Source organism: Sebastes fasciatus, chromosome 24 (assembly GCF_043250625.1).
Source record: "Sebastes fasciatus isolate fSebFas1 chromosome 24, fSebFas1.pri, whole genome shotgun sequence".
Taxonomy (NCBI): domain Eukaryota; kingdom Metazoa; phylum Chordata; class Actinopteri; order Perciformes; family Sebastidae; genus Sebastes; species Sebastes fasciatus.
This window is the reverse complement of record NC_133818.1, coordinates 2,942,331-2,966,686: the sequence shown is the minus strand read 5'-3', so window position 1 is coordinate 2,966,686 and position 24,356 is coordinate 2,942,331. Positions and strand designations below refer to the sequence as shown.

Here is a 24,356-nt window from a genome sequence, read left to right as displayed (position 1 = left end):
TTAGGCCTATATCTGATTGATTTCATGTATTCAGGCAGTCAAAACCACTACAGCTCATTGATTGCTTACAGGGACTCATCTGATTTTATGAATTGAATGACTCGTCTCTTAATGCCAAAGCATTAGTGCCTCAGACTGAGTTTGATAACATTAAAATATCTCTTATTCACTATTTGTTTTTTTAGGTTGTCCTAAAGGAAGCCATGTGTTAATACTATAGCCATAAAAGATCCATAGAACAACATATACAACAACGCTCTCACAATAAACTCATTTATTCTTTCTCTGCAAATATATAAATTATATACCGTATATAACACCTTGAAATATTTAATTTAAATCTAAAGTGCCGTTGTAATAACTCAATGACAGTAAAGCTGAGATACATGATAAATATAAATAAATAAATAATAAATAAATAATAAATGTAAAAATTTGTTTATCTAAATTATTCAATACATTATAATAATATACATCTGCAAATATACCAGCTGTGTTAACCGAAGAGAGAGAAACATCGAATTTAAATGGACTACATTTAACTACCGTTTAGGAGTTTTGCTAAATTTCATCTGATATTTATTGCATATATGATGCTGTGTGAATTAACTGAAATATGTTATATTGAACTACAGTGAGAGGATTTCATTTTAATCATTTTGATAGGTTTTTAAATGTTTACAACATCCAGAAATGTAAGAAAAACGGATTTGAATATTTTTTACAAACGATGAGTTGCTTCCTGATTTCAGGTAAATGAAACCATTATTTACTATGTGGGCTCAAACTGAAGTCTAATTTATTTAACTAGAATCTGTAGCTGGACTTTTACATTGAAGCCTTTACACAAAATGCTAGAATAAGAATAAAAGATATACACAGCAGTATTTTCTTAAATATTTTATTCAAAAAAAGCAAAAAGCTCATCTCCAGAATTTCAAACCATCTGTATCAATGTTCCTCTAATGATGAACAGTCCATTCGCCTCACTGAGATCAGCGTTATGGCTCAAATCACAGCCCTTCCTGTCTGGGGGTTTGGGTGGAGTGGAGTTCACCTGAGCCGCTCACTGACGACGAAGGAAAGATGATGATGAACAGTCAGTCAGGTTGAGAAAATCTTTTACTTTTAAGGACACCTCTGGGAAATGACAACCATTCAATAGCTGATCTGTGATCACAGAATCACTGCATTTAGAAAAGGAGAATTACTTCCTTTAAAAGTTTTTTACTTCTACGTTTATGGATCCTGAAAAATATAATGTATGGCAGTAGAGACAGCTGACAGGCTTCTGAATTTGTATTGAGTGCACTGAAAGCAAAGGAGTCCCAAAGGTGTGGTTCAACCATCACACACTGCAGCTTTAACCTGGCGTTTTGAGTGTTTGTGAAGAGGGAAATAACCAGACATGTTTTTGTTGGTCAGTTTGGGGCTGCTCATGATTCTAACTTTCTTGAGGAACTTCATACAGCACACAGATTGACAGTTTCATTCCAAAAACAAAAAGCTTTTAAAAACAAGCGCCGACACCGCAGTATAACATGTCACTGTTCGAAGATGACAATTTGAACAAACTGCTGGAGGACAGAATCATCTGCGTGACTGTCAGAGAGCAAATATTTCCATATCGGGTATATATTTAGATATATCATTACAGAATGAATCCCTCAAGTATAAATAAAAGACGACACCGGAGATACATATGGCATAGCATTCAAACACGCTCTAATACTGAACACAACATATACAAGTAAAGCACAATTATCATTTAGAAATGTGTTTAAAATCTCAAATATTACCACATCAGGTCAATTATCAGAGTTTTACAATTTCATGAAGGGTGCAGTTCCTCTGCAATGGCACACAGAGGCTGTAAATGCAAATTATTCAAATGTAGAGACACAAAATGTTGACAGACTCCTTTCCATTATGTGTGGTGTTGAGGAGTTATAGACGGACTGCCCAGCAATCCAGCTGTCTATGAGCACATATTGTGTCAAAGGAAACCCTCTCTCGGGTAAGAACGTCTGCTAAATGCCCTGGATGTTATACAGAAGGTGTGTGGATTGATCTGCCTCGGGTACAAATAACTGCATCCTTGACATCTTACTTGGTGGGTCAAACTCCTCTGGCAACAAAATTAACAGGAGTGCCAGCAAACGTCCGGTACAAGGGAAATAGAAGATGAATCGCTGCTAGTCAAACACAGATTTAAAGGAATAGTGCATCCAAAAAACTATTTCTGACATCAGCTCAGCAGACACAGCTTTGCTTCAGCCACCTCAAACTTAGAGGCCAGAAGGACTTTTGCGTTTTTTGCCGCAGGGTCCATGTGTCTCTGTTTGCTTCTTGATTAGCTAGTTTCAATGCCAAAACATTTTCAAACACTCTGAGATCAAAAATCCCAAAATGCACCTGAAGTTAGTAAATATGAAACTTGTTGGTCCCTAAGTGCTAACTGTATGGTTTCAGAACACTAGCATTATACAGGAGGGGCCGTTTGAAGACATTATAGTGTTGTTTTTTTCTGGTTTTATTATTTTATAATTCTTTGGAGAAGGCCAAACAAAGCTGTACACACTGTGTGATATCGTATCATGATAACTTTGTTTGTCTTGGCTGTAATAAGTGTGACTAGATGACATTTTCCTTTTTGGGTGAACTATTCCTTTAATGCAGATTGTTCTTTGATAGCATTATTTGCTTCCGCTGACACCCCAAAAAGGCAGGACAAAAAAACAGAAAAAACCCCAGATGTTTGTCTATGTAATAACACTCACGTTGAATGCTATTGCTCGGGTCAACAACATGAGCATCCCTGCACTTAAGAGGACCAGAGACCCGCTGTCCTTTTCCTCATCCTTACCTCAGTCTGTTCACCTTTCTGCCCTCATACATGGAAGCCCTGATAAGAGTTGGTTTTGATCCAGATGGTTTGAAACTGAACAAAAATACGTACATACATACAAAATAAAATACAAAATAAGAAAAAAAAAAAAAGATTTAGAAATGCAGGAGGTTTAATCATTCCAAAATCCGCCAGTCTGTTCTTGATAAACCTCAATGACGTCCTCGTCCTCCATCCCCAGCTGACATGAAGAAACAGCAGAGGAGAGACATGTTTTAGTAACAGAGTCAAAAACATAACATTTTCTTTCTCACTATATTCTTGTTCTATTTTAATATTCTTCTATATTCAGTTACAAAACTATGACAAACCCTTTACTGGTAATTTCCCCCTGTCTGTGTATAGCACTTGTTTTACATTACATCTGCAGAATATGCAGTATTAGAACATTTATTAACATTTACATTTGTTTACATTGCAGAGCTGTTATGTTCCAATTAATTGTTCCAGATCTGCAGCAGTCGTTTGTTCAATGATTTGCTTAGCTGCATGCGTGTTGCTATTGAATATATGTGTTATTTTTTATCTTTTAAAATAGGTGGTGCACTTTGTGAGAAACATACTATGAAAAAGCATTTATTATTATGTGGGTCAAAATATGACAAATCTTAATTTAAGATGCCAAAATTGATGTAGTATAAATATCCCCCAAATTCTCAGCACTCCGCATCATGATCATAAAATATAGCAGAGTAATTTGGATAGCCATGTTAGTCATAATTGCAGTTTTAAGGAACCTTGGAATAATTACAAAAGGAGATAGATGTCTAAATAACAAACTTGTATGTCTTTAAAGAAACACACGACACTCTGGGTCAATAGAAACTTTAGCAAAAGGCTGAAGCGATGCTAAAGTCAGGAGAGACAAGCTTACCTCTTTTGGAGTTTGGTTGTCTGCGATTCTCTGTCCTTCAAACAGAAACCTTAGCGTGCTTGCTGGAACACCCTGTAAGAAACACAACAGCACACGCTAATCTGAAATAATAGCTTCTTTTTTTAAGCTGTTGGAGCTTAAAACAAGTTAGCGTCTAAATTCCCAGACTTGAAATCTAGTTAAAAGTAATTTGAAAAGTGAGGCATTTCTCAGAGCTTTGTAAATGGCCGGGACTATCAAACTTATGTGATTTAGTAACAAGGAGTGGTTGATGGTAATTTCGCTCTCTCCTCTGACCTGTCTCTGGCTGTAAGACTCCTTCAGCTTCTTCAGATGTGTCGTCATTTTAACCTTAAAGTGGATTTCACTGCTGTCCTGTGGGCAGAAAGAGAAAGTGATGATTAGAAGCAGTGGAAGGGCCAGCATGGTTCAACAAGGAGAAACCTGTTTTTGTCAATTATGAAATAATATAACTGTAAGAAGTTAAAAGAAATCAACAACAAGCAAGCAGTATGTGATTAAAACCAAAACACTTACTGGCAATTATACAGTTTAAAGAATTTAGTCTTTCTTGCATCTTTCTTTACACCAAACAAATATTCTTGGGGTCATTCAACAGAAAACCTTGATAAACAAGTGATTGGACAAGCAAAACATCAACAACTTAAGTCAAGTGCTACATATTTCTATGTTAAAGGTCCCATATTGTATAAAGTAAGATTTTCATGTCTTTTATATTATAAAGCAGGTTTAAGTGCAATATAAATACTGTTAAACTATCAAAACGCTCAATATACACAGAAATACACACAGCCCGTATTCAGACACAGGTTTCTGTCCATTTCTGATGTCACAAATATACAATATCTAGACCATTACATGGTTTTAAATGTAAACATTCTAAATGTGTCCCAGATAATATCCTGTTGCAGTGTATGTAAATAACATCAGCTGACAGGGAGTAAACATGGACCCAAACTGATGCCAGGCAACGCAATTCTTTTGTAATTCCGTTGAAATGCACTAAAACGGAGCGTTTCAGACAGAGGGTATATTCAAGCAGACAGTATGAGGAAAATAAAGTTGTTTTTTTAACATTACAGCATGTAAACATGTTCTAGTAGGAACACAAAATACAAGTATGAACCTGAAAATGATCACAATATGGGACCTTTAAAACTCATTGAGTCCCATCCATCATCCGTGAATTCATACACACCTGACCAATCACTTTTAATTTGATGTACTCTCCATCCTTCTTATCTCCCCCGTCTTGACTGGATGGTTTTGTCTCCTAAAAAAACATCAACAACAAATTAGATAATTCGACACCTTCTCACACAAAAATATATCTTATACTGTATATTTCTGTATATGTTCTTAATATGCCTGTATATATTCTTCATGTATATGTTCTCAATGCCTGTATATGTTCTTAATGTATATGTTCTTAATATGCCTGTATATGTTCTTAATGTATATGTTCTTAATATGCCTGTATATATTCTTCATGTATATGTTCTCAATGCCTGTATATGTTCTTAATGTATATGTTCTTAATATGCCTGTATATGTTCTTAATGTATATGTTCTTAATATGCCTCTATATATTCTTAATGTATATGTTCTTAATATGCCCTTGTACAAAGTATTTCCTTTTATAATTGTAATGTAATTGTATTATAACTTATTATTTTAATGGAGCTTCCCAGCAAAAAGCATTTCACACGATTGTACCTGTATAACCGGCGTGACAATAAACATCTTGTTTATTCTTCTATTTATCTATTTATTAGGTATTTATACAAGGATAACTACTGGAGAGTCATTGGGTTTTTATATATAGCACTTTTAAAAGACCTGATTGCTTTTATACTGCTTTACTCTGTTAATATCCTGTCATCCACTTTTTATTGTGCTGCACCATCGCACTGTGTTCACTGTGTTATGTTCTATGTTTGTGACCGTTTTTGTATATCCGTGTTTGCACCTTGGTCCGTGAGCAACGACATTTCGTATTAACTGTGTACTTTGTATATGGAAAAATGACAATAAAGTTGAACTTGAACTTGAATATGCCTGTATATGTTCTTAATGTCTATGTTGTTAATATGCCTGTATATGTTCTTAATGTCTATGTTGTTAATATGCCTGTATATGTTCTTAATGTCTATGTTGTTAATATGCCTGTATATGTTCTTAATGTATATGTTCTTATATGCCTGTATATATTCTTAATGTATATGTTCTTAATATGCCTGTATATATTCTTAATGTATATATTCTTAATATGCCTGTATATGTTCTTAATGTCTATGTTGTTAATATGCCTGTATATGTTCTTAATGTATATGTTCTTAATATGCCTGTATATATTCTTAATGTATATATTCTTAATATGCCTGTATATATTCTTAATGTATATGTTCTTAATGTATATGTTCTTAATATGCCCTTGTACAAAGTATTTCCTTTCATAATTGTAATTGTATTATAACTTATTATTTTAATGGAGCTTCCCAGCAAAAAGCATTTCACTAGATTGTACCTGTATAACCGGCGTGACAATAAACATCTTGAATCTTGATACCACACTGACATGTGAATGTTTGGGTTTGGAAATGCTGTTATTGCTTCTTGTTTTATGTTATTAATATGCCTATATATATTTTCTTAATATGCCTGTATATGTTCTTAATATGCCTTGTACAAAGTATTTCTTATTTATGTACATTCATACTTCCTGATATTTATGTGTTCTTAATGTATATGTTCTTAATATGCCTTGTACAAAGTATTTCTTATTTATGTACATCCATACTTCCTGATATGTGTATGTTGTTAATGTGCCCTTGTACAAAGTATTTCCTTGTATAATTGTAATGTAATCTAACTTGTTATTTTAATGGAGCTTCCCAGCAAACAGCATTTCACACCTTTATTGTACCTGTATAACCGGCGTGACAATAAACATGTTGCTACCACACTGCCATGTGAATGTTTGTGTTTGGACATGCTGTTGTTGCTTCTTGTTTTACAGCTGAACTTTGAAGATGAAGTTAAAACCTACGAGCTGAGCAGCTAGCTGTATAAACAGTGAGCTCTGGGCCTGAAGCTAACAAGCTAACACTTAGCATGCTAAATAACCAACAACAACAACATGAATCTGTCTCTTTTTCAACTCCGTGCAGACTATCCATACTAACGAGTCTTTCGGGTTGATATCTTACCGTATCTGACATGTTGTTCTTCTGCTTTGTGGTGTTAAAAGGTGTAGCTTAGCGTTAGCTTCCAGTCGCAGCTCCAGCTTTCTGTTATGAGAATGCTCAACATCAACCGGAAGTGACGTCGGGTATCGATTCTTTCAGAATAAGAATCTTCTTCTTCTTTGGTGTTTTTATTGGCGGTTGGCAAACCAGATTTTAGGTGCATTGCCGCCACCTACTGGACTGGAGTGTGGAGCAGTAGGTTGTGCAGGGGGAAAAAATAAATAATAAATAATAAACGAAAAAGAAAACAACAATAAAATACAAATTAATAATTAATAATAATAATAACAATAATGATAATACTACTAATAATTAAATTCTCTCCATTATTCCTGTTTCCCTTAAAGGTCCCATATTATAAAAAAAGTAAGATTTTCAAGTCCTATATAAATACTGTGAAAGTATCGAAACACTAAATCCACAGGGAAATACACACAACCCCTATTCAGAAACTCTGCATTTGAAACCAGCTGTCAGGATTTCTGCCCATTCGTGATGTCACGAATATACAACATTTAGACCCTTGACACAATTTTAAACGTAAACATTCTAAATGTGTCCCAGTTTATTCCTGGTTGCAGTGTATGTGAATGTCATCAGCTGTCAGGAAGTACACATGGAACCAAGCTGTTGCCTAGCAACGCAATTCTGTTGCAATTCCGTCAAAATGCGCTAAAACGGAGCGTTTCAGACAGAGGGTAAATACAGGCATATTCAGGTTGACAGTATATGAGGAGCACCTTCAGCCACAGACTCATCCCACCTCGGCACAACACAAAGCGCCTGGGTCAGTCCTTCATGCTGGTAGCCATCAGGCTCCACAACCAAGGCTGACCCCCATATGACAACTATTAGGACTTTTAAGAAATTTAAACATGCACTATCTGGCGCACTTTACACTCACTTTACACTATACATCCTATATACCACTTTATTGCTGACTGCACATATGTACATATTACATTTATTTATTTATTGTACATTCTACATTTATTTATTGACGGACTGTACACACTATGTTCACCCATTCACTCTGTATCTTTTATATCTCTATTATTGTCTTTATCATTTTTGTATACCTTTACCTCTCCTGTGATTCACTCTATTTGCTGATGTTGCTGCTTTGACACCTGAATTTCCCTCCGGGGATTAATAAAGGTTCATTTTATCTTATCTTATCTTATCTTATCTTATCTTATATGAGGAAAAAAAATTTTTTTTTAACATTACAGCATGTAAACATGTTCTGGTAGAAACACAAAATACAAGTATGAACCTGAAAATGAGTATAATATGGGACCTTTAAGTAATTAATTAGAAGTGTACTTTCTTAGATGTCTTTCCTAGCAGATTCCCCATTGTAATATTTCCATCATCTACTCCTGATAGCAATTCCCTTCTTTCTTTGTCATATTTGTTGCACCCTATAAGAACATGCTTGACAGTTTCCGGTTTATTACAGTGCGTGCATAGTCCAGTTGGGTGCTTGCCTAGTCTCTGGAGTGTTTGGTTTAACCTGTATGTCCTATTTTCAAAATAAGAATCTTTCAAGAATGATGCACGGAAGTATGTTTTGTTAACAACTTCAGTACCCGTAGTACCAGTATTATTATTGTTATTATTATTAATAATTATTATTATTATTAATAATTATTATTAATTTGTATTTTATTGTTATTGTTATTTTTTATTTATTTTTTTCCCGCCAATCTACTGCTCCACACTCCAGTCCGGTAGTAGAGTAAGTAATTATGTTTATTTACATAATTGACATCAATATTGGCATTTCCATAAAATAAAAACATTAGTTGTGTATACATGTTATGCAGCATTTTTTTAAATCAAGTATACCAAAATGAAAAATAACATTTCCGGTTCAGAACTGTCAACATAAAACACCAACTATGTAACTATGGTTTTTCTTTTTTTTGTGCTTTTATTTTGTCAGCAACATCTCTCCACTTCCGGGTGCCATGTGTTCAGGTAGACGTTAGCTTCACGCAAACTGGCGGCAACAGCGAAGCAACCGTCAACCCGGCTGTAAAGTGCAACAAAATGAAAGCTGTCGGTTAACTTTTGCGTATTTATCACCGCACAGACACGGATACACTTTGTTGGATGTTGCATAAACCGTCATATTGTCATTTTTATCCGCCTGGAAGAGATCCTAGCGGGTTAAACTGAGCGACCGTCGGGCCTCGTCGTCGTCGTGGCCCAGCAGGACTCGAGTGAAGTTGTGTGAGCGGACTGAACTAACTTCTGCTTCCTCCATCAAGCTCTCCGCGGGGCCCGGGGCTCCTGTCACCGGCCCTGTGGATGAGGAAGTGAATACACAATCCACCCGACTACCAGGTGAGATGATAAAAGATGATTCACACCTTTTATTGGGTCGATTAATGGCTGCTTTTAGCATTAGCTTAGCTTGACAACTTCCCCAAGGCCTATAGAAGAAGGCAGAGACACACGTCATGGCCTGGGGGTACCAGGCATGCGCAGTAGAATCTGGTCTACACTCATCAGCCAATCAGAACGCAGGACCGCAGCTTGAGCTACACTGCGCATGCGTTAAAACTCTTTAACCAAGACACGTGACTCATCCTCCTTCCGTAGGCCTTGCTGACAGCTAGCTGTACAAGGAAATTTGTAGCATGCTCGGCTAACGCTAGCAAGTTGATTTAAAGCTAATTATCTGCACAGAGGAGGCCATAATAATATAATCAGCTAATAATGCATACAGTGCACTTTATACTAAGCTACTGGAGTTACCCTGCACTATATTCAGTTTTAACAGTTTTCTTCATCTCCTTGTATTTTTATATCTGGTATATTTATTTTGTACTTTGCACTACTAACTTTTTTATTGCCTTTTTACTAACATGATTTGCACTATGGAACTGTGATGCTGGAAACTTGAATTTCCCTCTGGATCAATAAAGTTACAGTCTATCTATCTATCTATCTATCCATCTATCCATCTATCCATCTATCTATCTATATCTATCTATCTATCTATCTATCCATCTATCCATCTATCTATCTATATCTAATAGTGGCAGTGTTGTTGGTATCATCTTTGCTGGGACCAGTGACATTAGCTCACTAGCCAGGCAGCTCACCACAGGGACGATATTTGTTAGAAATATGTTAGTCTAAGTCAGGGCTCAGCAACCTTTACTATCAAAAGAGACATTTTAGGCAAAATAATTAAAAAAAAATCTGTCTGGAGCTGAAAACATTTGAGCATTGTGATGAAGGTAACACAGTTTATAGTCTAAGTATATAGTACATAAGTCTAATGCAGTGAAGGCCAAAGTGAAAATGTATGACCGAGTATTAGGGCCACATAGAGGGGAAAAACATCAGATTTACAGAATAAAGTCATAATATTACGAGAAAAAAGTCATAATATTACGAGAATAAAGTCATAACTTTACGGGTAAAAAAGTCGCAATATTATGAGAATAAAGTCATATTACTAGAAAAAAGTCACAATATTATGAGAATAAAGTCATAATATTACGCGAAAAAAGTCATATTAAGAGAATAAAGTCATAACGTTACGAGAAAAAAGTTGCAATATTAGGAAAATAAAGTCATAATATTATGAGAATAAAGTCGTAATATTACGAAAAAAAGTCGTAATGTTACGAGAATAAAGTCGTAATATTATGAGAAAAAAGTCGTAATATTCTTATTGCAAAAATGATGTCATCTGACGAGAAGGTTTTAGGGGCAACGGTTCTGGTGGTGGATGCTGGTATTGACCATGTTCTCTGTGATAGAAAAATATGCAAAACCTGACAAATGTATTTATTTATTTCATAATAGTGGCAGTGTTGTTGGTATCAACTTTGCTGGGACCAGTGACATTAGCTCACTAGCCAGGCAGCTCACCACAGAGGTTTGCAAAGGACGATATTTGTTAGAAATATGTTAGTCTAAGTGCTTAGTACATGTTAGTGTCACAGCCCACCCTTATCAACGTGATGGAATTTGGATTTTTAGTAATCAATTGGTGATCGTAGATTCTCATCAGCAATATCCATTCATCTCCTCATCAGCAGAGGCCATCTTGACTGTGCAGACTTTAATTCCCAGACTCATTGTACTCAGCCTCTTCAGATTGGTACAGATCCTCTGTCTATAGTGTTGCATGGTAACATCATGACTTCACACTAATAACAAATAACAAATATTAGAGAACTAGTGATTATTGAGCAGTAGAAATGCTGGGGAATGTATGAAAATGCTGTTATAGGAATGGCTCCAACGAATTATTACTTTTATTATCAATTAATGTATTGTTTATTATTTTATCATTTATAAGTTTGTACTACTCTATACTACTGCCCCACAATGATTGTACTTTTTACTCCATTTACACATTTATCTGACAGCTATCGTTACTGGTTACTTTGCAGATTAAGATTTTACATTCAGACATGATTTTTTTAATATTTAAATTGAACTGCCCAACAGCTTATAAAGTGGTTTAAATTTAATCCACCACGACCAGCTCCAACATTACGCGACTTGCACGTTACTGCAACAATAATAATGATAAACCAATAATCTAGTAGCTATAGTATATAATAATACTCTGATACTTTTGATACTGTTAGTGCATTTTTCTGATAATACTTCTGTCTTTTTTAAAACAGGACTTTTATCTTTAAAGTAGTAAGAAAACATGCAGAGGTAGTAGGTGTTTTCTTACTATCTTTGCTTTTAAAAAGTATACCTTTACATTATAATAAAGAAAATTACCTTTTCCATGATGCGAATAAAATCCTATCACAGGATATGTTTCAATATTGGTATATATACTCAGCTTGTCAGTTTATTAGGCACACCTAGCTAAAACTAATACTCTAACCTTATTTATATAAACAGGTTGGACAAAATATTAGAAAACACAGGAGAAGACTCTCAGCATAACGTAATACAATTCACTCAAATAGCACCATGAACTTCAGCCTCCAAAGTGACCATACATTTGAATCAGCACTTCTCTAAAACAGTTTCAAGAAAAACTGAACATTGTAGCCCTCATGAAGATAGGATTTATGGCAGCCTGGTTTATCAGACTTATTTTTTACCACATGGATCTCATACTCTGGCAGCTGAGTGTTTCATAATTAAAGGCATTTTCTGGAAAATCAACTGAGAAACTGTTAATGGAAAAAATAACCAGAAAAGGAATCCCTGGTTTTGCTTTTGTAGCAAATTAAATACCTGACAAATCATTACACTGACGCAAAAATCATGTAGAACCCAATATTGCCATCAGTCCTGCTCACTGATTTGCAACATTAAAGGGAGAGCTACCGTGGTCGATAGTATGGTAAAATATCTAATATAAACAATTGTCAATTCATATTGTCTCACGGTGTAAATGATATCACCCAACTGTACGATAATCAAATGCTCACAGATTTATTACCTTGTGAATGGTGATAAACAGTTTTGCTTTGTAGGTTAATATAATTAACATAATTATAAGTAATAATAAACTGCTAAATCCGATTTCTTTCTAAATGAATTCTGAGACACGTGAGGATGCCAGCTGCACAGTTACAGTTTGGAGTCCCACTGTTATGCAAGTCAACAATGTACAATGTTTTACAGTGATTGTGATGATTATTTTTCCATATTACCCAGCCAGGTGTAGGAGACTCACTGTTTAGCAGCTCCAGGCTCTAACTTGTGTCCCGATCAGCTGCACGTCAGGATTTATGTTGTCTTTTTGCTGTTGCAGGAGGAAGGAATCCCTTTGATGGGAGAATCCTCTTTCCTGGCCTCCTGGGTCAATCGCCGTGCCATGATGATGGGTATGTGTGTGTGTTTTAAGATAGTGTTACTGTTTGGCAGTCGGCCAGCTTTGTCTTTTATCAAACCTACAACCCAAGGAAAGTTTTTGTTCTCCACAAATAATGTTTCTTTGACAGACTCACAATAAACCCTTGTGTTATGTACTTAAATGTATGTGGCATATAACATGTTACTACTGCAGGTCTGGAAAGATAATATTGAAAATTCTAAAATTTGCAGTACTGCAGAAATTATCGTGCAAACCTGCTAAGGTGAAGGCAATGAGGTTTGTTATTGTGAAGAACAATTTGGATTCTCATGTTGCTCACAATTTACATCAAATCAGATCCACCAAGGAAATTAAGACTCACAAACAATATTTATGTAGAAATGTTAACTAAACTGTAATTGTCATTCAGTTTTATATATTTGGCCTTTTTAGTTTGAACGATGTGTTTTGCAGTGAGATGTTTGTGTGACCAACTAGATTTAGTTAATTAACAGTAATGTTTGTCCAGTATTGCTGAAGTAATTTTCCTTTTTTACCTTTTAGTTTCATCAACTTTTCTTGAATTAATCTTTTTAATAAGCTGAAATCTTGTTGTCACTCAGATGAGCAGGAGGCGCTGAACTCGATCATGCAGGACTTGGCCGAACTGCACCGCTCTAGCCGTCCTGCCATGTTCCTGTCGGACCTGGGCAAACCCAAAGCCTCCTCGCCCAAGAACCAGGTAACCACTCTGTTAGAAATAAACACAATGCTGGGCAAAAACACAAAGTGCCAGTAGGCAAACAGCCTCTTATCTTGAACACAATTCTCACTCATTGATTAAATCATTTAGATTGATAATAATTACAGTATACTGATTATTCTTTCATGATGTTAAGCTGCTGTTAATCAAACACAACACTTTCTGCATACAGTATGAGACAGTAAAGGTCTCCCAGTGAATAGGGGGCTTTTAATGCGAAACTGACAAGGATGCTTCTTAGAAAACAATAAAATGTCTGTATTCTCATGTGTCCATGTTCATTCATCCGACATGAATTTAACGTGACTGTCTTTCCAACAGAATGATGTCAGAGTGAAGTTTGAGTTCAAAGGGGAGAAGAGGTGAGCCTTGGACCAGGTTCACCACTTTAATGTTGTCATTGCAGACCTGTAGCTGTGCCCTCCTGACCTCTGTCCTCTCTTCTTCTCTGTAGGATCTTGCAGTTCCCTCGACCTGTCAAACTGGACGACCTGAAGGCGAAAGCTAAAGTGGCTTTTGGTCAGACGATGGACCTTCACTACACCAACAATGAGGTATGAAGCCTTCAAAGGCCTGCACATTTCTTGATACTGATATTGGATGAAATATTTAAAAAACTGGTATCTACACCAACGTTGTTTTTTCTTCTTTCAGTTGGTGATTCCACTGACCACTCAGGACGACCTAGACAAGGCCGTGGAGCTGCTGGATCGCAGCGTTCACATGAAGAGCCTGAAGATCCTCCTGGTGCTCCAGATCTCCTCTCAGGTGAGCAGAGATTTTTTTATTCTTCGACAATGACCAGACAAAATGTGTTTTCAGTCTGATTGACTACCCGACAATGAAGCTGTATTATATAATTGATGTTAGCTGATGATATCTGCCTTGTAACACAATAAGGAGAGATTTTAGTATTTCTACCAGGCAAGCACCTTTATCTGACTTATTTAACAGCATCACAGCAGCTTTGTTTTTCTGTGTTTCAAAGAAAGAAATACAGCAAGCTTTGACAAAACATGTATGCCACTGAAAATTCAAAGTTATTTTAACCTCTGAAGCTGTGTTTTTACAATTTTCTCCCTTTTTATGAGAGACTATCTTAGCATGCAAAGGTAAACTGAAAACGGCGTGCAAAACAAGAAGTTGAGTCTCCTGACAGTCCTCACTGTGTTGTAATGAAACAGCCTGTTTTCTTTCTCTGGTTCTCCAGAACACTTCCTCCAATATGGACCTCTTGCCGTCCCACGAGGAGCTGGACAACACAGGATTCAGGGTCGCTGACAAGAAGAGTATGCTGTCTTTGATAGGTGAATAATGTCTCATGGTCTGATTAAAGATTGTTTTAAATAGAGAAGCACAGACAGGAAGCCAGCTCAAATAGTGATATATCAAATTCAAAATTCAGGTTATGATTTTGCCCCAAAATAAACGTAAAACATTGCGCTCTAATGCACCTACTGACTATTTCACACAAGTTCATCCAGTAGATATCAATGATAATAAGTAAAAAATAAGGCTGTCAATTGATTTAAATATTTAATCGAGATTAATCACACATTTTCAAGCCTTCCTCAGGTTTTCTAGTTTCATATGATGCCAGTATTTCCACTCTAGCTTTAAAACTGAGCCCGCTTCAACCTCCAAAAGATTGATTGCCTTAATGCATTAAAGAAATTAGTGGCGTCAAAACGAATTATTGTTAACGTGTTATTATCGCGTTAACTTTGACAGCCCTAATAAAAATATTTCTCTTCAACCAACCCCAGGCTCCCATTCGACGGATCGCAGCTCCCCTCCTCCAGGATACATTCCCGACGCGCTCCAGCAGGTGGCGAGGAACGGCTCCTTCACCAGCATCAACAGCGAAGGAGAGTTCATTCCTGAGAGCATGGACCAGGTACCACCAGTCAGGAGTTTAGTGTTTTTAAGTATGGGGAAGATCCTTGATGTATTGGATGCTTCAATGTAAATCACTTGTGTTGTAAGGTTCTGTACATATTATACGGGTACATTGACGTGTTTCAAGCAGTCGTTCGTGAAGATGTCCGTGCAGAAGTCAGCGTGGTCCCTCTCGGGCATGAGCAGCTGATGAATTTCACGTCATGCAGATACGGAAAATACAATTTGGGCTTTGAGAGTCCTGCACTGAAGAGGATGGGATGATTTACAGTATGTGAGTTTCTTTCTTTTCTTCAGATGCTGGACCCGCTGTCCATGAGCAGTCCAGAAAACTCTGCGTCTGGAAGTTGTCCCTCTTTAGACAGCCCACTGGACAGGTCTGGATTTTATTCATACAACAATATACTTAAGAGAAGTCCGATAATAGGCCTGCTGTTTGTGTTTATGATTGATCGTTGTAAATACATGGAGATAAGAGTCGTTTAATATTACATATCTGCAGATCAGATAAGTTCTATTTTCCTACATAATAAAGCCTTGAATGCAAGTCTAAAGTATCCTCCATACTAATATATGCTTTTATTTTCATGTTGTTCAGTGACTACCCGAAGTCCAGGATGCCCCGAGCACAGAGTTACCCAGACAACCACCAGGACTTTCCAGGTAAATGTTTGTGTTTAAAAGTTCAAGTCTAGACTATGTAGGCAATAAAAATAAAATACGCTAAAAAGTTAGGGTTCCCTCATACAGAATCTTACCCATAGAGAAAAGCTGACTCGACACTAAACCTAAAATACTGCCTCACTCATGCTGCCATAATGTAGCTGAAATCACAAGTCAAAATGCATTAAATTCCATCATGCAGCTGCTGGATGTCATTTCCCATAAATTGTACTGTTCTGGATTCGTCATCGTCCTCCTCTTCCTCTTCCTCTGTAGAGTACGACATCCCAGTGTTTGAGAAGTCGGGGAAAGGTGGAACGTACCCTCGACGATACGGCATTCCCTTCGGCCTTCAAGACTACAGTGATGGTGGGTAATTATTCTTAATGACACCTGATGCCTGTATATGAACGTCATTGTTTCTTTGTACTACAGATGCATGAGTCTACATTCATGTCCCTAACTGTCCACACTTGTCCTCCTCTTCTTCTGCTCGTCAGGGAGGAAGACCTTCCCTCGGGCTCGGCGAACGCAGGTTCACGGCTTCCGCTCGCCGGTTAGCTTCAGCCCGACCGAGCAGTCGCCCAGCACCAGCAGCGGCAGCAGTGTCTTCACTCCCGACCTAGAGGAGGCCCCGGGGCCCGCCAGGAGGCCGCGAAGGGGCAGCGACATTGAACCCAACCAAACCGCTCCAACGCTGTCTGTGATGGACATCAGCCCACCCAGCCGCTGTGAGTTGCATGTTGATGTATCTCTCATTTGCACAAAGCATCTCAAATGTTTGTTTTCCTCCGGTGGTATGACTGTTTTTATGCTGTGCTTAGCTCCACGCGCCCCAACAAACTGGCGGCTCGGAAAGCTCCTGGGTCAGGGCGCCTTCGGACGGGTTTATCTCTGTTATGATGCCGATACTGGACGGGAACTGGCAGTCAAACAGGTCCAGTTTGACCCGGAGAGTCCGGAGACCAGCAAGGTGAGAGTCTGATATGTAGGAATGTTTATCCGATAGTTATAAAAAACAACCGTTCAAAAGGAAAAGATGAAAGTTTGCTGTGTTTTCGGTCATTTAGGAGGTGAGCGCGTTAGAGTGTGAAATCCAGCTCCTGAAGAATTTGTGCCATGAGCGGATTGTCCAGTACTACGGCTGTCTGCGAGACACGATGGAGCGAACGCTCTCCATCTTCATGGAGTACATGCCTGGCGTGAGTTCTCATTTACTTTTTGCTGTGAAGTTAAATTAGGGCTGTCCCGAATACTGTTTTTTGGGCTTAGTGCCGCAGCAGCACCGTCCCAAAGCTTCGGGACGGTGCTGCTGCCACACTACTGTACACACACGCACCTTTACACATAACAAACAGCGATATCCGTCTGAATAACTAATGAGAATTCATGTTGAATATGATTAATGAATGATACATTGTTGGTCGCTTGTTGTAGAAAGAAAAGCAGAAATTAAAAAAATGTGGTTTTGTGTAGCTCACTGGGTAGAGGGGTCACATTTCAACATTGTTGTGCATGTATTGAAGCCAGAGATTGAAAATGATTCATATTTGAGATTTGAAAAGGTGAGGATATACACGATTTGACATCCATTTCTGTCATTGCGTGGCCCTAAGGGCTCCATTAAGGACCAGCTGAAGTCGTACGGAGCGCTGACTGAAAACGTGACGCGCCGCTACACCCGGCAGATCCTGGAGGGGGTTTCCTACCTGCACAGCAACATGATTGTCCACAGAGACATTAAAGGTGAAGTGGACTTTTTATTTATTCTTATACTTGAAGCAGTTTGCCTGCTGACACATACAGGAAGATGCAGCTGGGTGACTCTTTCTCTTCTTTGTTCAGGGGCCAACATCCTGCGTGACTCGGTGGGTAACGTGAAGCTGGGAGACTTCGGGGCCAGCAGGCGGCTGCAGACCATCTGTCTGTCAGGAACAGGCATCATGTCTGTCACCGGCACCCCCTACTGGATGAGCCCAGAAGTGATCAGTGGAGAGGGCTACGGCAGGAAGGCTGACATCTGGTGAGATCAGCATATTTCATCTATTTTACCCCAAACTATCCTGATCAGTTTAGTGAGAAGATGCCAGAGTTCACATATTGGCTTTTTGCTGTTCCTAATAGTTCCTATGCTCCTTTTTTCTCTGGGAAGTTAATGTTATGTTTCATAAAAGTGGTTTTATGTTTAATGATATTAGTGGAATAAAACAACAAATGTCTTTCGAGGGCTTGGATCAAAATCCATTGCAAAGAAGAAGTTGTATTCATTTTTTGTAATAACTTTAATTTCATTCCTTAAAAAGGAACTGCTCATCTGTGTTTGACAAAAACACATTTCGTCCACTTGTTCTGCTTTTAACTCGCGTCACTTTGCTCTCAGGAGTGTCGGCTGCACCGTAGTGGAGATGCTGACACAGCGACCCCCGTGGGCAGAGTTTGAGGCCATGGCAGCCATCTTTAAGATTGCCACCCAGCCCACAAACCCCGTGCTGCCTGGCCACGTGTCGGACCACTGCCGAGAGTTCCTCAAACGGATCTTTGTAGAGACTAAGCAGCGGCCGTCTGCCGATGAGCTACTGAGGCACATCTTTGTACATTAACCCTGCCGAACTGCCAGATATGGCCTTACCTGATGGGGCGACCCTGCATCTGACCCCGCCCCCTCCGCCTCCACGCTAAAACCATATTGGACCAGGAGGAACTGGCTGGAAGAAGGTGGGGTGTGTCGGCAGGTGGGAGGACGCGTACCTGCTCCTCCTGTCTCTGTTTGTATGAGACTGCCATAGAGGACATGAATCTTTATTTTATTTTTCTCCGCAAGTTGCACCTTAATTTGTCAAACAAGGAGGGGTGGAGCACCTCCTCCTGAGGCGATGAAAAACAACTCCTTTTTTATGTTTGTACGGTTTCTCTCTTCAAACGTTGTGGAGTGGGACAGTGTCAGTGTTGTGGACCTACAGGAGGTGATGCCTGACTCTCGAGTGGCCCTGCCCCCCCCCCCCCCCCAGACCCCAGAATGTAGTCTCCTGCCAAAAGCCAGAGATGGTGATGACCTGGGCCCGCTGCTATAGACGAAACTAAACCCAGATGCAGAGAACACTCCCCGAAAACGGTTTCCACTCACCTGCCCTCATCCTTTTCCTCTCTGTCTTTACACAATGTCTGTAAACTACCTTCCCTCCTCTTCCTCCGTCATCTTCGTTCTTCGCCGTGTGCCTTTTCTGTTTTTTAAACGCAGTGTAGGAGTGAGTCTCGAGTTCATGGATGATCTCCGTTGTTCTTTGCCACAAGGTTTCTCAGTGTTGTTTTGCCTCCCGGATAAACTGCCTTCGCACCGTTAGCCCAAATATAGCTGATCCCAGTTCAGCTGTAATGTCCGTTTCTGCCTTTTCTGTAACGGGGACTCCTGGTGTTGAGCGGGAGCCTCCCGATCCCACCTGCTCTACCGGCCTGCTCTGGCTGGTAACCAAGTAACCTTCAGACTTTCTGATTGGGAGAACTGGCCGTGCTGGTTTATTTGTACCAGCTAACTGGTACTCAGACAGGGTTTGGTACTCCTGCTTCAGTCTTTAGAGATGGCATCAGCGACTTTTCTCTTCAAATGCACCCTTCTCTCCTCTGCTTCTCGCAGTATTCTCTGATCAGATTGGTCGAGCTCTTGTCATGGCATGGCTGTTGTTAAATGTTGGGACGTTACTGCTACTCATGCAGTCGTTTCAGCAGCTCACATTCTGGAAATGTACAAATGAGTGGTGATGACTGGTGAGCAGAAAGTCTCATTCAGTCACTGGATGTAAACTCAAGTGTGTCATGAACTAGTCGACGGTCAGATCCAGTCATGACTGACTTTTGTCGCTGTTAAAAGATGTTGATGTAGACTAAATGAACTAGAGCTGTGTGAATATTTACAGTCATCTATGAAGGTAAATTGAATATCTTTGGATTTTGGACGATTGGTCAAGAGAACCTAAATATGTAATGTGCATTTTTAACTGTTTTCGGACATTTTATTTACTAAACAATCAAGAAAATAATTGAATGAAAGTGATCGCTAGTTGCAGCTCTGAAATCAACAAAATGATTATTTAAATCAGGAAATATTTTCCCAAAAGAATCTGACTGTTGGTGCTTTCTGTAATTCAGCCATGACTTGATTACTTGAGGCAGGAGAGAGGCGTGTTTGAAGAGTGGCGGCCTGCTGCGAGGCAAGAAGCTCCCAGCTGATTGGCCGGAGGTCTGGCTGTATGACGCTGTTGTAGTTTGAGTTCAAACTAGACGAAGGTAGAGCGATTAGCCTGGACGTTTCTCTCGGGCTCATAAGCTGCTCATCATTTAACCTACAGGTACATTTACAGGTAACACGTCTCTTCATTTGCTGCAATCGGTACCTTTCTGTTTTTCCATCACTGTGCCATATCGGAGAGACGTCAGATATTTTATGTTTCAGCCTCACATGCACTTCTACGGATTAGACTCCCACTTGAAGACGTTTACAGTATCTCACAGCTTCGTTGCTTTACAACAATCAGCGCTGCAGTCGCTGTTGTTGCCAAATCAGATGTTGACTCGTCACGTTAGCCACAAACACTCCGTTCAACGCGTGTTGGTTTCCTCCCGGGCCGAGCTTCCATACCGTCTGTCTGTTGAATATGACTTACTGTTCATAGCACTGGCTCTATAACTATGCACCAGTAAGATGTAAAGCGACTGCACACAGCGGACAGCAGGACTAAGTTTCTACAACCAGTGACTCCTCGGCTGATGTTGACCGTTTTGTCCGGGTCTTTTTGGGCAGCTCTGTTAGCAACTGTACGTTCCACCTACATGCACACTAATTTCATCTGATTCATGCTGTACTCTTCAACATGATCGATCATACCTTCAGTATCGCCTCATTCTGCTCAGCTCTTTAGGTTATAAAATGCCTTTAATATTCGTTTAGGTAGCAGAAACCCAAATGATGAAGTAATGAGGTGTAGAAAAATGTCTTTACTTCAAACCATTTAGATGTTTTGTTGTTAATCTGACAGAATAATCCGATTCTTTGTGTGTGTAAGTATCTGCTGCAGCTGCACGTTTAACAGAAGAAATAATAGGATTTAAACAGACAGTATCTAAAGCATTTCTCTTTGTGTGTTCAGGTCAAATCTGACGGGAAGCTGGAGTGTTTCTGCTCTTTAAAGGAGCAATCAGTCATTTCTTACCGGCACAATTAACTGTAACCTCAGTTACTTTATTTGTTGTGGCTTTCTAAACAAATTGGGAATTCTCCAAACTCCCACACCCACTGAACTACTCACCGAACTGCTAACTCAAGTGGCACCACCTCACGGGATTGGTTTACTACTTGATGGGAACATAAATAGTGGGGGATAGTTATCAGGTGTCTAATGGTACGATACATAACGCATTTTTGGAGGTCTGGGTTTGGTATGTTTTTGGTACACTGTAACAATTTATTTCTATAATAATTTAAAAACATTTCCAACAAGTTTCCTAATTTCCTAATCAAGTGAATTATGCGTTTGTTGTTGTAGTTCCCAGCAGCGGCCACTAGATGCTAGTAAAGAGCCGTATTTCACCTTTTTAAAAGCAGGAGGAAAATAGTTTTGCTCATCAAGCCTTTACTGCTTTGTGAAGGTCAGTTTGATGATTTACTGTCATACACTTTAATCACAGCTCTGGATTTTCTCTTAAGGCACTTGTTTATTTCGTCTGAAAGATTCAGACTTTTGCAGCTCTGTGGTAAATGTTCAGCTGCGGCCGATGGATCCACACAGGTTGTTGAAACTGAAACAAACTCCTTCTAAACTCAATTTATGCATTTTCAAATTGGTACGTGTCCAGACGAAGCTACAGCAGAGAAACATTAGTGGTTGTATTGAGTTTGAGGCGGCTTACAGTTAACTGTCTGTTGTAAATGCCGCCAGCACTGGTAAACCTTGATACGCACTACCATTATGCACTATCTTTGATTCACTGATGCTTTTTCACGATTCCTCGTCGGCTGTCGCTCGTGCAGCTCCGTTCAGCGAACTTTTCTTTGCACATTTTAAAGACTATTTTTTATTTTTACACAAGTGTGATTGTGAACGGATGTGTGTGTGTTAGCGAAGACTCAATACATGAATGTAATGTCAACTTTTTTTACCGTCAGATGGCCTCGTTCACCACCGTGGTTTAACTCCTTGGTACCAGTATTTGTTCCCTGCAATCGCCAAGATACACCTGTAGTTCTCTTTAGTGTCTAAAGCCACTGCTGCCACTCCTGGGTGTGTATGTGTATGTGTGTGTATGTGTGTGTATGTGTGTGAGTGTGTGTATTTGTGTGTGGGTTTGTAAACGTGCATTTACTGCAATTTGTGCTCTTTGGACACTGCGCCCAAAATGCCTTGAGCATTCTGACTGTAGGAGGGGAGAACATTAAAATAATGATAGTTAAAAAATCCAATAAATTAAAAAAAATCATGTACAAATGTATAAAATGAAAATGTACCCTTTTTTAAAAAAGAAAAGTCCACTTATATCCCATATGTTTGGTCTCTGTGTATTGTAAAAGAAGCCATGTTTATAATTCTAATTGGTTTGTGACCAATACGCCTGTTTATATCAGATCTGTATATCAGTGGTACGCATAATTTTTTAATATATATTTTTTATTTTACTTTTTTTTAAATGGGAGATTTTATGCATGGTTGGGTCCTGAGAGACGCAGCGGTGCCGTTGAATGGTTGCTGTTTTTGGCAAAATTCTGGAGTATTGCGACAGCTCTGTGTTCATAATTACAACAATTATGAGGATGAAAAACAATAAAAGATATTTATTTCACTTTTTTTGTGAGTGTGTTTTTGTTTCATGCAAAGGTTTCTGCTCAGACATTAAAATTGTAAATTTTTTAGTGTAACAAACATCATTTTAAAGCCTTTTTGTTAATAGAAACTTAAAATGTGTAAGGATTGTACACAACTCTCTGGCTTTTAATAAAATGAAATGTATAAAGTAAAAATATATATTTTTTAATTTATCAGGAAAAACTGGACCATGGAAACAGAAAAGAGATGGATTATTCTCTTGATTGGATTATTCTCTTGATTGTATTATTATATTTATTTTAAATCTAAATCCAACAAAAACAAATCAGAAAGGCATCGACTGCCTTGAAAACCTCATTTCACTATATATGCACCTGTACCCATGTTCTGTTCTTTGCTTATCCTTTTTGCTTTCATATAACCTTGTATAATAATATATATAATAATATAACAATACCTCTGATGTTCTTGCCTTAATATAAGTAACATTTAAATGTAAAGTAGTCAGTAAACCAGCTACAGCCTCAACATGATGATGTCCAATAAATAACATTATATTCAGAAAATGTGTTTTAACGCCCTCTTGTGGCGACGGTCGGTAACTGCAACTGCATTAAGGTCAAGTTAGAGGAATTACATATAAGCAACACTTCCTGTTGATTTCTTCAAAATAAAACCTTTATAGTTTGAATGTTTATTGACACTATTAGTATACGATTTTGTGACTTTACGGTAGTGGATTCAAATTGATGTAGAAAATGGAAACGTATTACACCTTCTTCTACTAAACGAAAGTGTGAGAACATTCATTTTGGAGGTAAAGTAACGTTAGTCGTTGTTAGTTTCGGCTAACATTGTAAACTAATCGATAGACTCGAGGGACTGCGACAACATGATCACAGGTTTAGCCGAGCCTCGACAACAAAAGTGTATAGTCATACTGTCGGTAAACATTCAAACTGAAAATCCACTACCGTCTTTTATAAAAGTTTTATTTTGAAGGATCTAACAGGAAGTGTTACATATAATAATGTCAAGTTAGAGGAATTACATATATGCAACACTTCCTGTTAGATCCTACAAAATAAAACCCAATAAAAGACGGTGGTGGAGTTTTAGTTTGAATGTTTACCGACAGTATTATTATACGCTTTTGCTGTAGAAAGTTGGCCGGCTCGGCTAAACCTGCGATCATGTTGTCACAGTCCCTCGAGTCTATCGATTAGTTTACAATGTTAGCCGAAACTAACGGACGTTAGTTTCCTCCAAAATGATTGTTCTCACACTTTGGTTTAGTAGAAAAAGGTTTAATACGTTTCCATTTCCTTTATCAAGTTGTCCCTACTACCATGAAGTAACAAAATCGTA

At 38.4% G+C, this 24,356-nt stretch overlaps 2 protein-coding genes across 2 annotated transcripts; one reads left to right on the top strand and one right to left on the bottom strand.

Annotated features, from left to right (window-relative positions):
- Positions 1-887: 887 nt before the first annotated feature.
- sumo1 (small ubiquitin like modifier 1) lies at positions 888-7,167 on the bottom strand. Its single transcript, XM_074627158.1, has 5 exons — positions 7,013-7,167; positions 5,002-5,076; positions 4,080-4,157; positions 3,783-3,854; positions 888-3,089 (listed from the first exon to the last, which is right to left on the bottom strand). The coding sequence occupies exons 1-5, from the start codon at positions 7,022-7,024 to the stop codon at positions 3,021-3,023; spliced, it is 306 nt and encodes a 101-aa protein (XP_074483259.1). The 5' UTR covers positions 7,025-7,167; the 3' UTR covers positions 888-3,020.
- A 1,802-nt stretch (positions 7,168-8,969) lies between these two features.
- map3k2 (mitogen-activated protein kinase kinase kinase 2) lies at positions 8,970-23,004 on the top strand. The gene is made up of 17 exons (XM_074627154.1): positions 8,970-9,403; positions 12,810-12,882; positions 13,475-13,593; positions 13,936-13,976; positions 14,069-14,168; positions 14,269-14,382; positions 14,825-14,921; positions 15,381-15,511; positions 15,811-15,890; positions 16,112-16,176; positions 16,453-16,545; positions 16,677-16,907; positions 17,001-17,149; positions 17,247-17,378; positions 17,793-17,922; positions 18,022-18,199; positions 18,557-23,004. Exons 2-17 carry the CDS (start codon positions 12,828-12,830, stop codon positions 18,774-18,776), a joined length of 1,935 nt encoding a protein of 644 aa, XP_074483255.1. The 5' UTR covers positions 8,970-9,403; positions 12,810-12,827; the 3' UTR covers positions 18,777-23,004.
- The last annotated feature ends 1,352 nt before the right edge of the window (positions 23,005-24,356 follow it).

What these genes read in the sequence shown, in the direction of transcription:
- sumo1 (XM_074627158.1), bottom strand. An exon ending in AATTAAAAGTGATTGGTCAG is followed by an intron (nt 4,158 to 5,001) that starts GTGTGTATGAAT and finishes TTCTGCCCACAG; the next exon opens with GACAGCAGTGAAATCCACTT. An exon ending in AGTCTTACAGCCAGAGACAG is followed by an intron (nt 3,855 to 4,079) that starts GTCAGAGGAGAG and finishes TGTTTCTTACAG; the next exon opens with GGTGTTCCAGCAAGCACGCT.
- map3k2 (XM_074627154.1), top strand. Translation starts at nt 12,828, where the DNA reads ATGGGAGAATCCTCTTTCCTGGCCTCCTGGGTCAATCGCCGTGCCATG. An exon ending in TCGCCGTGCCATGATGATGG is followed by an intron (nt 12,883 to 13,474) that starts GTATGTGTGTGT and finishes GTTGTCACTCAG; the next exon opens with ATGAGCAGGAGGCGCTGAAC. An exon ending in CCTTCAAGACTACAGTGATG is followed by an intron (nt 16,546 to 16,676) that starts GTGGGTAATTAT and finishes TCTGCTCGTCAG; the next exon opens with GGAGGAAGACCTTCCCTCGG.